Raw genomic sequence first — 13,182 nt, forward strand, 5'->3', positions numbered from 1 at the left:
TCCCCTGCTCATGTGCTCTCTGTGGCTCTCAGGGGCACCAAGGGCCTTCCCATCACATTGCCCACCGCAAAGGTACCCCTGGACAGGGGTGGAGGGCAGAGAGAGGACAGGTGAGGTGGGCCAGGCCAGGTCTTTATTTGAGTTTGGGCATGATACGGATGAAGAGGATCATGCTGATGAAGATGAAGCAGACGATAATAAGCATGGCCCAGAGCAGCCAGTTGACTGACTTCTGTGTGTGCTGCTCCAGCCGCTCAGATTCTGTCTTCAGCTTCTCCAGGTTCTGGTCGGCCATCTTGAGTGAGTGTGACAGGGTCTGAGGGTGAGGTGGGGAGAATGTCAACAGGACTGGGTCCAAGTGTGGCCTCTTCCTACTGCACTGGAGCAAATCTACACCTCTTGGCCCTTGCCAGTGCTGTTTCCTCTGCTGGCAATGCCATTTTTGCCTTCTGCCAAACTCCTATTCATCCAGTCAAGCCCCAGCCATAGAGACCTTCTGCTGGGAAGCCTTCTCTGATGCCCCAGGGCAGAGGCTTTAGAGTTCCCAGAGTCCTCATACCTGGTTGTCCTTCTTGATGACACTCTGGGCAGCCAGTGTGTGGGTCTTGAGGCTCCGTGCCAGGCCTAGCATCTCCTCTGCCAGCTTCTCCTGGAGGTTCTGGTGTCGCTGCAGGACGAGGTCTAGCTCGGCTGCTGACTGCTTCTCATCCCCTGGCCTGGGCCCTGCCACCCCACTGACCCCACAGATGGGTAGACAGGTGGGTAGGAAGGGGGATGGGGGGAGGAGGGAAGAAACTAACATGTTCTCAAGGAACCCAGAGGTTGTGGTTCCAGCCACTGCCCTGCTTGGGGCTGTTTCCCCTTTTTTGCTTTGGTTTCTGGGAAGAGCATCCTCAGAAGTGGCCTTTGATTGGTGGTTTATTTTTTTAATTTTAATTTAATTTTAATTTTTATTTTTGGCCATGCCGCACATCTTGTGGGATCTTAGTTCCCTGACCAGGGATTGAACCCGGGCCCTTGGCAGTGAGAGCACGGAGTCCTAACCACTGGACTGCTGGGGAATTCCCTGATTGGTGGTTTAGATGCTTCGTGGTGACGCTTTAGTGGCCCAAGGTCTGTCCAACCCCCCTGCCCCCAATGCTGCCCAAGGGCTGAAAATACTCACGTTCTCTTCCTCACATCCAGTTCAGGCTCTGGAAGCAAAACAGGCCAAGCAGGAAGAAGGAGAGAATGGGTTTGTTGTTTTCCAGCTTCCTGACCATTGCCTGGGATGTGTCTGCTACTCATAATGCCGTTTCCCATCTTGTCTGCTCCCCAGTGGGCGGGCTCCTGATCAGGCTTCAAAGTACTCCCTTCTAGGAAGTTTTCCTCATTTGGGCTCCCCTAGGTCCCAAGTCCTTCCCTCTAGCCAGCCTTGGCCCCTTGGGCTGGGAGTGTCCAACTTTGTTTCCTCTGGGGGCCCCTCCTCTGTCCTGGCACCGCTTCCAAGCATAACTCGGTAATGCCCCTGGACACACTCTCCCTGGGCTGTGGAAGACCCTGTGGGAGCCAGGTTAGGCGTGAGGTGTGGGGCAGCAAGGACACACGTCTGTCCCAGGCCTTGAGTCCTTTTCTGCTCAGGATGACTCACCTTCACTAGAGTCCTGTGGGAAAAAAGGAGAGGCATGAAGTCACCCACCTTGCCATGCCCCCAGACCTGTTCTCTCTGCTCCCAGAAACTGCCCACCCTCAGTCAGGACCCTGGACAAGTCCTGTGCCCTCTGAGCCTCAGTTTTCTCATCTTCAAACTGAAAACAATAGCTCATATTTTGCAGGGTTTAGCTGATCCACATAAAGTGCTCATAGAGGCATTTGTCGTCCTATTTTACAGATGAAAAAACTCATCTATGTGTGGCCAACTCTGGAGCTTAAGCAGAGATGTGCCATTTTTGCCTTGTACCAAAACTCTTATTCACCTAGCAAAGCCCTGCCTGCAGTGCCTCTCTGTTGGGAAGCTTTCTCTCATGGTCCAGGGCAGAGTCTGTTGGGCCCCCTAGGATCCCTGCACCTGACAGTATTTGTTGTTCTGGCCACCCCCAGGCACTGAACTCCTGTCCCCAACCGAAGCTTCCCAGGGACCAGGGAGGGAGCCCTACCGTGCCTAGCAGCTCACTCCGCATCTCACTGGTGTACCGTGCCCGTGACTGTAGGTGTACTGTCTTCGTGGCAGGTACCCGTTCCCTGGCTGTAGTTGGTACTCGGCCAGGGGCCAGGAACTGGTTGGCTAGTGCCTTCTCTGAGGAGGAGGTCTGCAGAAGAGGGCAGAGGGGTCACCAGAGGGGCAGGTCCCAGGTGAGCATGATGAAGGCTGAGGAGACAGAGGTGCCCCTTACTCACCAGCTTCTCTGCCTGCAGCATCCCCTTCAGAAAATCTACCTTGCGAGAATATTCATTGATTACCTCGGAGACCGGTTTGCTAGAAGGGGAGAAGAGGAAAAAGAAAACCTGCCCACTGTACCCAGTTCAGGGAAGGGTCTTAGCGGGGAGGGACTGGAGACCAGGGATCCGGTACTCTACTCCCTGCCCCAGATTTGAACACTTGTGGCGGTCTGCACTCACCTCGCCTGTGCCTTCAGGGCCTGCAGCATGTCCTCGAGGGCCCCCACGTACTGGGGACGAAAAGTGGGGTGTCAGCCCAGTGCCCCCCACCACCGTCTGGCTCAAAGGGATTAGAGCCACCAAGGGGCGGGGCCAGGACGGGGGCGGGGCTGGAACGGGAGGAACCAAGTATCAAGGAGGCGGGACCAGCTGAGCCCCAGGGAGGAGGTGGGGGAGCAGCGCAAACGGACGTGGCGGAGCCAACCGGCAGGAGCGTGGCCTCATTGGCTGGCGGGGTGGGGGAGTCGGGCCCGGTGGCCTCCGGCTGCGGGGACCACCCTCCGGGATTCGGGCTCTACGCGGACACACGGGCTTCCCTCACCTTTTCTAGACGCCAGTCGTCCGGGTCCCGCTTCTCCGCTGCCATCGCCTCGCAGCGGCACAGCAGCCGCACCAGGTTCAGCTCCAGCCTCGACGCTGCCATCACCACCCAGCGGTACCCCGCCCCTTCCGCCGGCGCCATCTTAAGAGATGGCGGAAGTGCCTTTCGTTGGCCTCCTTCCGGGCGGAAGTGCCCTGTTTTGTTCTCTCATTCTTATTTGGGGCTTTCTCGTTCTTGTTTGGGCGTTTGCTCTCTCACTCTTGTCTTGTTTCAATTAGAGGCGCCATCCAGTCCGTATTTACTCAGGACTCAATCGCTTGCTTATCCTCGCGAGCATCTTAACCCTTCCGGAAGGGTTGAAAGGGTCGAGTCCTTCGTTGTCAGGCCCACGTGCGACGCGTGACATGCTCATTACTTCCCCCCTGCTCAAAATTCCTCCCCCGCTCCCCACTCCTTCCTGGGTTCTTCCCACACTGAGCTCTTCCGCATCCAGGCAGCCTAGGGGAAGATTCTCCTGGGGGAGAGGCTCTGACCTGGGACTTAGGAATCCAAGACTTACGGGCTATGATTTCCAAACTTTTGCAGCTATGATATCCCGTCCCAGCCCTGACTGACACCACCTCCCACCGTGGCCTTCTGCGTTTAAGTTTTTCTGGACCTGTCTCCTCCCTTGGGAAACTGGCAGTGTGGCAGTGACATGGGCTAAACCTGGGAGCAAGAGGTCACCCCCCATGCCCAGACCCCCATGGACGGAACCCCCACTGCGTCCCCAGGAAGACAAGGCCCCTTGTTCGAGTCCCCCCTCCTGGAGTGGACAGGGTGAGGATGGGGGCTTCACAGGGACTGAAGCCTGGCGTGCAGCCCTTAACCATCTCCCCATCCTTCAGGTCACCTGTGTCCAGGTCACACCGGTGGGCCTGGTGCCCTGTAAAGTACCATGGATGAGACCAAACTCAGGGTATTGCTAAAGGGGGGCTCTAGAGGCAGACAGGGCAGGGTCTGAATCCCAGCCCCGCCCCACTCCAGCTGTGTGGCCTTGGACTAGCCCACCAACTCTTCCTTGCATGTGCCATTGAAACTCCGGTTTGTCACGGTCTCCAACTCCCCTGCCCCAAAGGACCCACCTGCCAGCCAGTTCCCACAACTGCCCATTTGGTTGCAACCTGGGAGCTCTTCTGTGGCGGTTGGGGGTGGTGGTGCTGGTAGTGTTGCTTCTGGTTGTAGTGGGTCCACCAGGACTGACCCCCCACGCCCCACCCAGGGCGGATGGCCCCATCAGTTGACATTTAAGCCCCAGCTGGGGAGAGGCTAGGTGTGACAGGAGGCAGCTCCCAGGACAGCAGGCTCTCCTCACTGAATGTGGCTCTGCCAGGAGCTGCCTGCTTTCCCAGCTTTCTGGATCAATAAAAAGAACTTCCAGTAAAGCCCACGTCCCTTGTGTGAAAAGTATGTGTGAAATTCCAGCAAACAAACAGCAAAGTCAGTTGGAGAAACAAGGCAGCTCCCTCCAGGCAAGGGGCCCAATCCCTGCCCTGTACCCCACTTGGCTGAGGCCACAGGGCTGACCCCCACCCGCCAACCCCTGCTCTTTCAGCCTGGAGCTGGCCTGAGTAGGAACTGCATGCAGACACCTCTCAGGCACTTTTTGTTTTTTAATTTCACACGGCCTGTGGGTGCCTTTTGTTCCAGACCTGGGGCCATGTGTCCAGAGAGTGGGCTGAGCCTAAGAGGGGAGCCCCGCTCCGGAGATGCCAGATGTCCAGGCTGTCACTGTAGACTTGTAGGGACATACAACCCCAGGCCTTGCCCTCCCCACCCATGAGCAGTCCTGAGTTGCGGGCTCCTGTTCTGTCACATGGGGCGGGCAGTGCCAAGGGTGGCCTCCTCCAGCCTCCTGTGTCCAGGGCACAGTGGACCAAGGAGTGATGGCCACCTTCGAGTCTCCCTGGGATGTGAGGTCTGTGGTGCCTGGAGTGGAGGCTGCCTACCACCTCGTGTCCTGGCTCCAGCCAACAGTCTTGATCACCACGAAGGCTCACTGTTCCCTCAAATGCACGTCGGCCAGGTGGCCACTGGCCGGGCCAGAATACGAGTCCAAGACAGACTTGGGGCAGTCAGGGGCCACAAGTGTTCAAACCCCTCGTGCAGGGTCCTAGCCCTCAGACTGTCCCCCGAGCTGTCCCTCAGCGTGGGTCTGAGCCTCCAAAGCTTCGCGGCTGTGTGGCCTTTACTCTGAAGACTCATGTCCAGGTTATAAGGGAGATGCAGGGCGTTAATATAAAAGTTTGTACATACACATATAAAAAAACAATTTGGTCTTCTGTTAAGGCTGTTACAGTTTAAAGTTATGTAAACCACGCCCAAAGAAACAGTGACCAGAAAAACGTACAAAAGGGGAGGTGGGAGATGCCAGGCTGCCCGCCATGATTCGGTGCTCTGGGCGGGCGACTCCGTGCGATGTAGGGGCTCAGCAAGGGCAGCTGGGCCTCAGCCGGCCTCTCCCTGCCTGCACTCACTTGGAGTCGGTGCCCACCTCACATCGCTCTTGGAGCTTTTCATTCCAGATCCTTCTCAGACCACTGAATGCTGGCTCTGGAGCTCTGGCACCCAGCTCTGGCACCGGGCCGTCCTTGGATATGCGGACTCTGACAGCTGTGGGCCCTCAGCCATTGGCCTGGCCCGAGGCAGGGGGCAGGCAGTAGGTTGGGGGGTCCGAGTACCTCCGCTTGGTCCCGGGTGGCCGGTCGTCCTTGTCCAGGGGCTCCTGAGGGCCCTGAATGGGCAGGTGGGTGCCGGGTGTGATATACACAGAGTGTACCTGGTCTGGGCGGCGAGCAGGTGGCTCTCGGCGCCTCACCGGGGTGGCAGCTTCCTGGGCACCTGGCGCCCGGCCAGGGAGATAGGAGGGCAGGCCGGGCGGGAGCTTGATGTTGGCCGTGGGCATGATGGGGGTCCGCCGGGGGGTCTTCACTCTAACCGTCATGAAGGACGACGGCCTTCGTCGAGGAGGGGCGGCCGCCTCAGGGAGGGGGCTCGGGGTGGGTGCGCTGGGGCAGGGGAGAGCAGGCGCGAGGGGCCCTTTTGAGAGACAGATGGCAGGGTTACTGCAGCTTCAGGGCCGGCAGATGGACCCTCGCCCGGGGGCCTGCTGGGTGTGGACATGGGAAGGAAAAAAGCAGACGCTACCTTAATACTGACCTTCCGAGGCCCCCCGCCCAGCCCGCTCTTCCAACAGGCTCTCGGTGCTAGCTGATGTCTCTGAGTCCAGGTTCTCCTCATCGGAGCCCCGAGGGTCCAGCTCTGGCAGGCGGTACGTGATGTCCTCCCTGGGGATGAGAGGGTCACAGTGTCCAAGGCTGTTCCATGGTGGAAGACCACCCCACGGAAAAGTGCCAGGCCAGCAGGGGACAGAGTAGGTCATCCTGGTCCTGGAGGGGACTCCCTGCCCCCAGCACCCCAAACCCAACCCCAAAAGCACACCTGGCCCAAAATGCCCCTGACTCAGTGAAGCTCATGTGAGGAAGGTGTCAGGCTGCTGAGGGAAGCCAGGCATCTGGCCTAGTTAGTACTCAGCTAGTGAGGGGCTCCTGCCTCAGGACCTTTGCACATGTTGTTCCCTCTGCCTGGAGTGCCCTACCCTATTCCTAAGACTAGGATGCCCAGGGGGCCTGGATTACACCTGTTCTCCTGGCATAATTTTTAAACAGCATCTCCCTTCATACTTCTATCTTGACCGGACAACAAACTGGTGGATCGCCCTAGCTAAGGCCAACTTTAAGACAAAGTTCAGGCATCACCCCTCTGTTTCCCTTCTCTCCCTATAGGCCACTGTGATTCCCTGTGGTCAAGCAGGGGGTTTAACGAGCTTAGGCTGTGTTTTAGGACAGCAGCACCCTGTGAGGTGGGCACTGGACCGCGGGACTGAGCCTAGCCCATCAGCTTCCTAACAGCCAGATCCCCTATAGAGGGGGGGGCCAGTGGATGGGGGCTGGACAGGGCGGCCGAGTGTGGCAAGGGTTCGGAGAGACACTTGCTTCTCCTCCTTGATGGACTGGATCCGCTCAATTAGGATCTCTTTCTCGCGATCCTCTTCACCGCCGGCCACTTCCTCCTCTGGCAGCACCCCCAGCTCCTCCAGGCCACCGCTGCTGCTCATCCGGGTCTTGGGGTTCTTGATCTGCAAAGAGAAGCGGCAGGTCTGGCCGGCCCCTCTGGGTGGGTGGGGGTCAGTGCTTGTGGATGGAGAGAGGGTGGTGCGAGCAGCTCCGGGGGAGGTTAGTTCTGACGTGGATGGCTGGGCTTAGAGAGGCTTCTCCGGGGATCATGCAGGGACCGAGTGGCTGGCACGTGGCTCATTAGTCATCTTCAGCACAGGCAATCAGCAGGCAATGGGTTTCCCCCAGCATGCACTTCCAGAAGGTTAGGACACGCTCGCTCTATCCTACGAGGACCCTAGGGGTTGAGAGGAACCCCAGCATGCACCGCGCTGGGAGACATGCGAGGAGGACCCACCATACGCGTACATACCAGGACCCCCTCATAAGGAGACGAAAACCCCAGTTTGAGAGGCCAGGGCTGGGGGAGAGATGAAGAGTGGGTGACCACACAGGGCCATGACCAGGGCATAGGCGCTAGTCATGGGCATAAGGCCACGTCTGACTGTCGGGACAAGGACAGGACCCTCCCACAGGAGCCCAGGACCGGCCCCTTATCCCTCTACCCCCCACTGTGAGGCCACTTCTGCTGTGGGAACGTTTGCCTGTGGGCGGGGCCCAGGTCAGCCCGGGACATGGCTGGAGGATGACCAGGACCACCACCAAGTAGGTGACAGGACCCCCACTGCTGAGAGCGGCAGCTGGCCTTGAGGCTGAGCTAGGATGGTGGTCTTTTGGCCGAGGTGAGGAATCAGCCCTTAAACATGCTTCCACGAGGCCCCAGGTCAGGCTGTCGGTGGCCCAGGGTGTGCTGGGAGAGTGTGCGGGACGGATAAGTGAGACCCCGCCCAATGTCCAAACCCCGCCCACCGGTCCCCACTCCCACAAGGCCCCGCCCCCACTGAAGCCCCGCCCTGCGTTGCTCACAGCGTTTTGTCGCAGGAGAGAGAGCCTCCGGAAGGCGATGCTCTCGGCAGCCTCCAGCTGGGTGATCTCCTCCATCTTCACTTTGTACTTCCTCATCTGTTCTTTGATCAGCATCTCCACGCACCTGTGGAGAAGGCGACTCAGCTACCGCCTCGGGGGGTATGGTCAACACGGGGGCCTGCATCTAGGGAGATGCTGGCCTGAGACTGGGGCATGGTGGCTGAGACAGAGACCCAGAGACCAGGCAGGGCCATGGACAGGCTGTGGCTCCCATCGTGGCCCCAGTTCACTGTGTGACCTCGTGTAGCTCACCCCACCTCTCTGAGCCTGAATCCTTGTCTTAATAAGCCTCCTCGTTTGAAGGAGGAAGTACAGTACCATGGAGGTTGGGTGATTTGTCCCAGGGGCTGCAGGCAGCTGGCCCCAAGGGCTCTAGAACTGCGCTGTGACCCAAGGCACATCTGCTCAGTGGTCAGGGCCAGCCTCAGTGGTCAGTACCGAGGCAGGGAGGGAGGGTGTGGTGGGACCGGATGGACTCAGCCTGGATGGAGAGGCAGTCATAACTCAGGTTTCCCATTGTCATGACCACATAAGAAAAAAAAAAACACCCAAGGAACATGCTGGAAGCAAATCCGTCAACAGCATACCGCTGCCCAGGTAGTGTCAGGGCCACACTGGACTCTCCTCCACTCTGCTTACCAGCAGCTGTTCACTGATCTCTTGAGTGTGGCCCGGGGTGTGGGGTGTGCACTGTCAGGCATAGCCCTCGGGCCTTCCTGTGTTTTGCCTCCTGAAACCGCCTTGGGTGACAGGTTCTTATTATTTTTTTTTAAAATTTATTTATTTTATTTATTATTTATTTTTGGCTGCGTTGGGTCTTCATTGCTGCGCGTGGGCTTTCTCTAGTTGCGGCGAGCGGGGGCTACTCTTTGTTGCGGTGCGTGGGCTTCAGTAGTTGTGGCTCGCAGGCTCTAGAGTGCAGGCTGGGTAGCTGTGTTGCACGGGCTTAGTTGCTCCGTGGCATGTGGGATCTTCCCGGACCAGGGCTCGAACCTGTGTCCCCTGCATTGGCAGGCGGATTCTTAACCACTGCGCCACCAGGGAAGTCCCCAGGTTCTTATTTTTACAACTCGAAGTCTAAACAATGTCCTTTTAGTGATGGATGTCTGCTGACCTCCTTCTGAGTTTTTTTTTCCTCTTAATTAATTTTTATATTTTGGCTGTGCTGCGAGGTATGCGGGATCTTAATTTCCCAACCGGGAATCGAACCCGTGCCCCCTGCAGTGGACGCGCGGAGTCTTAACCGCTGGACCACCAGGGAAGTCCCTTGAGGCACTTTCTGAGAACTTTTGAAGATCGTTTGCAGGGAAGAAGGAACCTCGAGACAACCGCTTCTGTTTGCTGCAGGCTCTCACTGCTCCCAGAGGCTGGGAATGTGGGGCTTCACCATCTGCCCCTCACCCTGGACAGAGGATGAGGGATTTCTCCCCTTTTTTGGTTTTTCACCCTCAAGAGAACTCAGAAGTGATGCTCTTGCTGCTTGAGGAGGTGCTGCCAGGTCTCCACCCGGGTCTGGGCACGTGTGAGCCCTACGATGCCACCATGAGGCCAGGCTGCTTCTTGTCCCTCGACTGTCAGGAGAGCCCTGCTCGCCGCTCACAGCAGCCAGCACACACGCAGACTTTGTTAGAAGTTCGGTTTTAGTACAAAAGTCACGTGTGTTCGTTAGCAAAGAAAGAAGGGTGGAGAGACCAAACGAAGTTTACGCAGGACCCCAGTGCTCAGGACACCTCCCGGGGCCGTTGTGATCGGGCTGTGTTCTTCTAGACTTTCCTCTGCAGGCACATTTACACACTACTGGGGCCAGGCCAGTCCTAGGATTCTGGAGAGGGCTCTCGTCTTTAGTTGTGGGATCCCTGGCTCGGCTGCCCTGAGCGCATGTTGGGGGGTGGCGGCCAGCCGGTCCTGGTACTCACGTGGTGATTTTGAGGACATCCTTCATGCTGGTCAGCGGGTCCGAGTTGTCGGGGCAGCGCAGGAGGCAGGGCGCAAAGATGATGGCCAGCGCGCTGGGTGACATTCGGTTCACGTCCTCAAGCAGGGCTACCCTGTGCAGCAAGCGGCAGTTAGGGGGTGGCCACAGGGAGCCCCAAGCCCAGAGTCCAGATCCTGCGAAAGTGCTGCCGCAGCCGGCAGGTGAGAAACGCTCGCTCCTGCAGGGTGGAGAGGCGCCACAAAGAAGCCGGGGGCCCCCTCCTGGACCCCCCAGTATGGGCTCACATCCTGGTGTGGAGCCACCAGAGATCGCCAGCCCGGGGAATGCCGTGGCGGGGCTCTTGCTGGGATCCCACCCCCCAGAGAGCGGGGCAACAGGAGGGCAGGCACTTGCTTGACCAGGTGGAAGATGAGCCTCTCCAAGGAGTTGTGGTTGGCTTCTGGCAGGTGCTCCAGGACGGCGTAGATGGCGGCCAGCTGCTCCTGCTTCTCTGGCAGCTCTAGGAGGGTCCCGGGGGTCAGCTCCCTGCGGCCCTCACCCGACAGGCCCCAGGGCGCCGGGGAGCCTCGCACTGTCTGGGGCCCGGTTTCTCAGCTGGGGGCACGGGGGTCCCTCCTCCCTGACCGGCCACAGCACATGCTCGAGGCTCTGACCCCCGACCTCGACCACCTGCCGGCTCTCACCACGGTGGGACTCACCGACGGCGCGGAGGAAGTCGCCGTACTGGGCGAAGGTCATGAGGGGCTCGGGCAGCTCCCGCAGCCACTGCTTGAGCACCCCGGTGATGGCGTGGATGGGAAAGTTCTCCAGTTTGACCGCCGTGGGGTCTGCGGGGAGGGCGCGGCGGCCGGTGAGCTCGGGGAAGGCAGGAGGGCTGAGCCTGGAGCCCCACGCGGCGCCCTCCTGCCCTTGACACCTACCCGTCCGCAGCACCCACCTGTCTGCAGCGCCTGCCGGAGCTCCCTCGTGCGGTTGGCGGCACCTGACTTGCGGTAGAGGCCCTCGGTGTACAAGCCGTGCATCTCCACGTGTTCCAGAAGCTTCTCCAGCACGATGGGCACTGAGACCTTGTCGCTGGTCAGGCTGTCCACGCACACGCCAAAGTGGCCCGGCTCAGTGCCTGGCTCGATCTGCGACGACGGGGATGGGGGTGAGGGTCGGGCCTGGGCTGGTTGTCCTCCCTGTCACCCCCCCGCCAGCCCGGCTTCCTCTGTGGCCGCCGTCCCCCCCTGCTCCTCGTCCTCTCTTGCACGGCTGCCAGAGGTGCCGGGCTGTGGAGGTCCCCGGATGGCTGCTGGCAGGGGGTCCCTGTGTGAAGTGCCACAGTCCCCTCCGCCCAGCTGATCCTGGCTTGTGCCAGCCCGTAGGACCCCGCCTCCCTCGTGCAGGGTAGGGGTTTCCTTCCACCTGGAGGAGGGAAGAGCAGGGCCAAGGCCTGGGGGTGCACACACAAGCCTGGCCCCAGCTTTGGGGGGCCCTCTGGGGGCTCTGACAGGACCGGGGTGCGCTCTGCTTCGGGGCCAGCCCCTCCCACCAGCTCTGTGCTCCCACCTGACACCCAGCCTTGGCCTGGCACCTCGCACACCCTCTCCTCCACATCTCTCAGAACGGCCTCCCCCAGGTGTTCTGGAAAGTTCCCAGCCCCAGCGGGCTCACCTTCTTCCCACTTGTGTAAGAGCAGTAGGTCTGAATCTTGTGCACACACTTCTTGTGGCAGGTCATCTTGCACACTAGGAGGTCATGGTGGGGGAGGGGGAGAGGGTGGTCACCGACAGCGCATCGGGGACCCACGGGTCCCGTGGCCGCCTGTCCCCGTGTCTCAGGACAGTGACAACTGCCTGGGTATTTACGATGGACACGGAGTGGCGGGCTGCTCCTCACACAGGGGCCAAGGGGAGAGGTTACCCTGGCCCGAAAAGAAAGCCAACCCTGACTGGTCCTGGCAGGAAAACAGCAGTGCTAGAGGCCTGCCTGACCCAGCCTGGGCCCCTGGGGGCTGACTGGCTTCCCACCCGGCCTTGACCACCTCCTGGCTGCCCGACTGTGGGCCAGCTGGGTCACCCTGGGCTGCACCTGTCTCTCAGGGTCCCTGTGGGGACTGACTGGCCTCGCCTGGCACATGGGGGAGGGGCCGGCACTTCAGGCAGCGAGAGCAGCATGAACAAAGACCCGGAGATAGGGCCCAGGGTGACTCGCCCAGGTAGGCGTGCAGAGGGGAGGCTGCGGAGTTGGGGGGGGGCCTGGGGGTCAGTTGAGGACCGGCCTCTGCCCCAGCATAACAGCTGGGGGTTTGAGTGGGTGAGGTGCGGCCTTACTGCCCCTGTGGTGAGGGGCAGTGCTCTGGGAGGATCGGCCCTGTAGCTGGGGTGAAGGCCCGGGTGCACCGTGAGGGGTTGGGGACATGGTGGGGGGTCAGGGGTTGTGCGGTGGGAGTCGGGGGGCCTGGGGGGGTCAGGGGTGCGGTGGGCGATCGGCGGGCGAGGGGCACTCACCGCTGCAGAGCAGGGCCTTGTCCATGAGCCAGATGTAGGAGAGGCACTGCTCGCAGGACTGGGGGATGCTCACTTGGTAGCTGGCGAACACGTGCCCGTTGTGCTGCTGGACCTGGAGCAGTGGGGGAGGGGGGCCGAGTGGGAAGGTGGACCCCCAACGGGGTCGCCACGGGGCCGCACAGCGGGGACGCTGCCTGCGGCATCTCAGGACCGGGGTCCCTTAGGGCCGGGTAGGAAAACACACGCCCGCCCGCGTGCACATGCGCACACCCAGACACGCGCACACCCGTGCGCGTGCACGCGAGAACACACATACTCACCGCACGCTCCTGCTTCCGCTTCTTCTTCTGAGCTTTGCTCTGCTGTGAGGGAGCACAAAGGCCAGCTCTGTGTGGGGTCCCCTGGGGACACCCCGACCCCAGCGACATCCTGGCGCCGGGACCCTCCCTCGCCCGGAGCGGTAGCACCCACCTTGGGAGGCTCGAAGTCGTTCTTGGTGTGCCCGCGGGTGAACTCGTCCAGCAGCGACTGGAAGAGATTGAGGACCAGGTTGGTGTCCTTCTCGCCGCGCTCGGCCGCCAGGTTGCTCACGACGATCTGGTAGTTCTCCATCAGGTCCTTGTAGCCGACATGGATCTTCCCGTTCTGTGGCAA

At 60.2% G+C, this 13,182-nt stretch overlaps 2 protein-coding genes across 12 annotated transcripts in view; both read right to left on the reverse strand.

The window, feature by feature from the left end:
- Positions 1–111: 111 nt before the first annotated feature.
- Positions 112–3,108, reverse strand: USE1 (unconventional SNARE in the ER 1). Its single transcript, XM_061188680.1, has 8 exons — positions 2,960–3,108; positions 2,599–2,648; positions 2,377–2,455; positions 2,136–2,288; positions 1,631–1,643; positions 1,166–1,193; positions 560–734; positions 112–316 (listed from the first exon to the last, which is right to left on the reverse strand). The coding sequence occupies exons 1-8, from the start codon at positions 3,098–3,100 to the stop codon at positions 134–136; spliced, it is 822 nt and encodes a 273-aa protein (XP_061044663.1). The 5' UTR covers positions 3,101–3,108; the 3' UTR covers positions 112–133.
- A 2,149-nt stretch (positions 3,109–5,257) lies between these two features.
- Positions 5,258–13,182, reverse strand: part of MYO9B (myosin IXB) — an 88,140-nt gene continuing 80,215 nt past the window's right edge. For 6 of the 11 annotated variants that reach the window (XM_061190276.1, XM_061190272.1, XM_061190278.1 and 3 more), the window contains 13 exons: positions 13,000–13,173; positions 12,849–12,890; positions 12,529–12,640; positions 11,693–11,766; positions 10,974–11,166; positions 10,735–10,863; positions 10,430–10,535; positions 10,017–10,148; positions 8,041–8,164; positions 7,487–7,534; positions 6,994–7,136; positions 6,158–6,285; positions 5,258–6,037 (listed from right to left, as the gene is read on the reverse strand). In XM_061190276.1, coding sequence (XP_061046259.1) covers positions 5,622–6,037; positions 6,158–6,285; positions 6,994–7,136; positions 7,487–7,534; positions 8,041–8,164; positions 10,017–10,148; positions 10,430–10,535; positions 10,735–10,863; positions 10,974–11,166; positions 11,693–11,766; positions 12,529–12,640; positions 12,849–12,890; positions 13,000–13,173 — 1,821 coding nt within the window. In that variant the 3' untranslated portion in view covers positions 5,258–5,621. Of the gene's footprint in view, positions 6,038–6,145; positions 6,286–6,993; positions 7,137–7,486; positions 7,535–7,810; positions 7,925–8,040; positions 8,165–10,016; positions 10,149–10,429; positions 10,536–10,734; positions 10,864–10,973; positions 11,167–11,692; positions 11,767–12,528; positions 12,641–12,848; positions 12,891–12,999; positions 13,174–13,182 lie in introns of those variants that run through there. The other 5 variants (XM_061190279.1, XM_061190281.1, XM_061190273.1 and 2 more) reach the window with 4 other exon arrangements.

This window comes from Eubalaena glacialis, chromosome 4 (assembly GCF_028564815.1).
Source record: "Eubalaena glacialis isolate mEubGla1 chromosome 4, mEubGla1.1.hap2.+ XY, whole genome shotgun sequence".
Lineage (NCBI taxonomy): Eukaryota > Metazoa > Chordata > Mammalia > Artiodactyla > Balaenidae > Eubalaena > Eubalaena glacialis.

What these genes read in the sequence shown, in the direction of transcription:
- USE1 (XM_061188680.1), bottom strand. Translation starts at nt 3,100, where the DNA reads ATGGCGCCGGCGGAAGGGGCGGGGTACCGCTGGGTGGTGATGGCAGCG. An exon ending in GCCCTGAAGGCACAGGCGAG is followed by an intron (nt 2,456 to 2,598) that starts GTGAGTGCAGAC and finishes CTCCCCTTCTAG; the next exon opens with CAAACCGGTCTCCGAGGTAA. An exon ending in CTGGATGTGAGGAAGAGAAC is followed by an intron (nt 735 to 1,165) that starts GTGAGTATTTTC and finishes CTGTGGGGTCAG; the next exon opens with TGGGGTGGCAGGGCCCAGGC.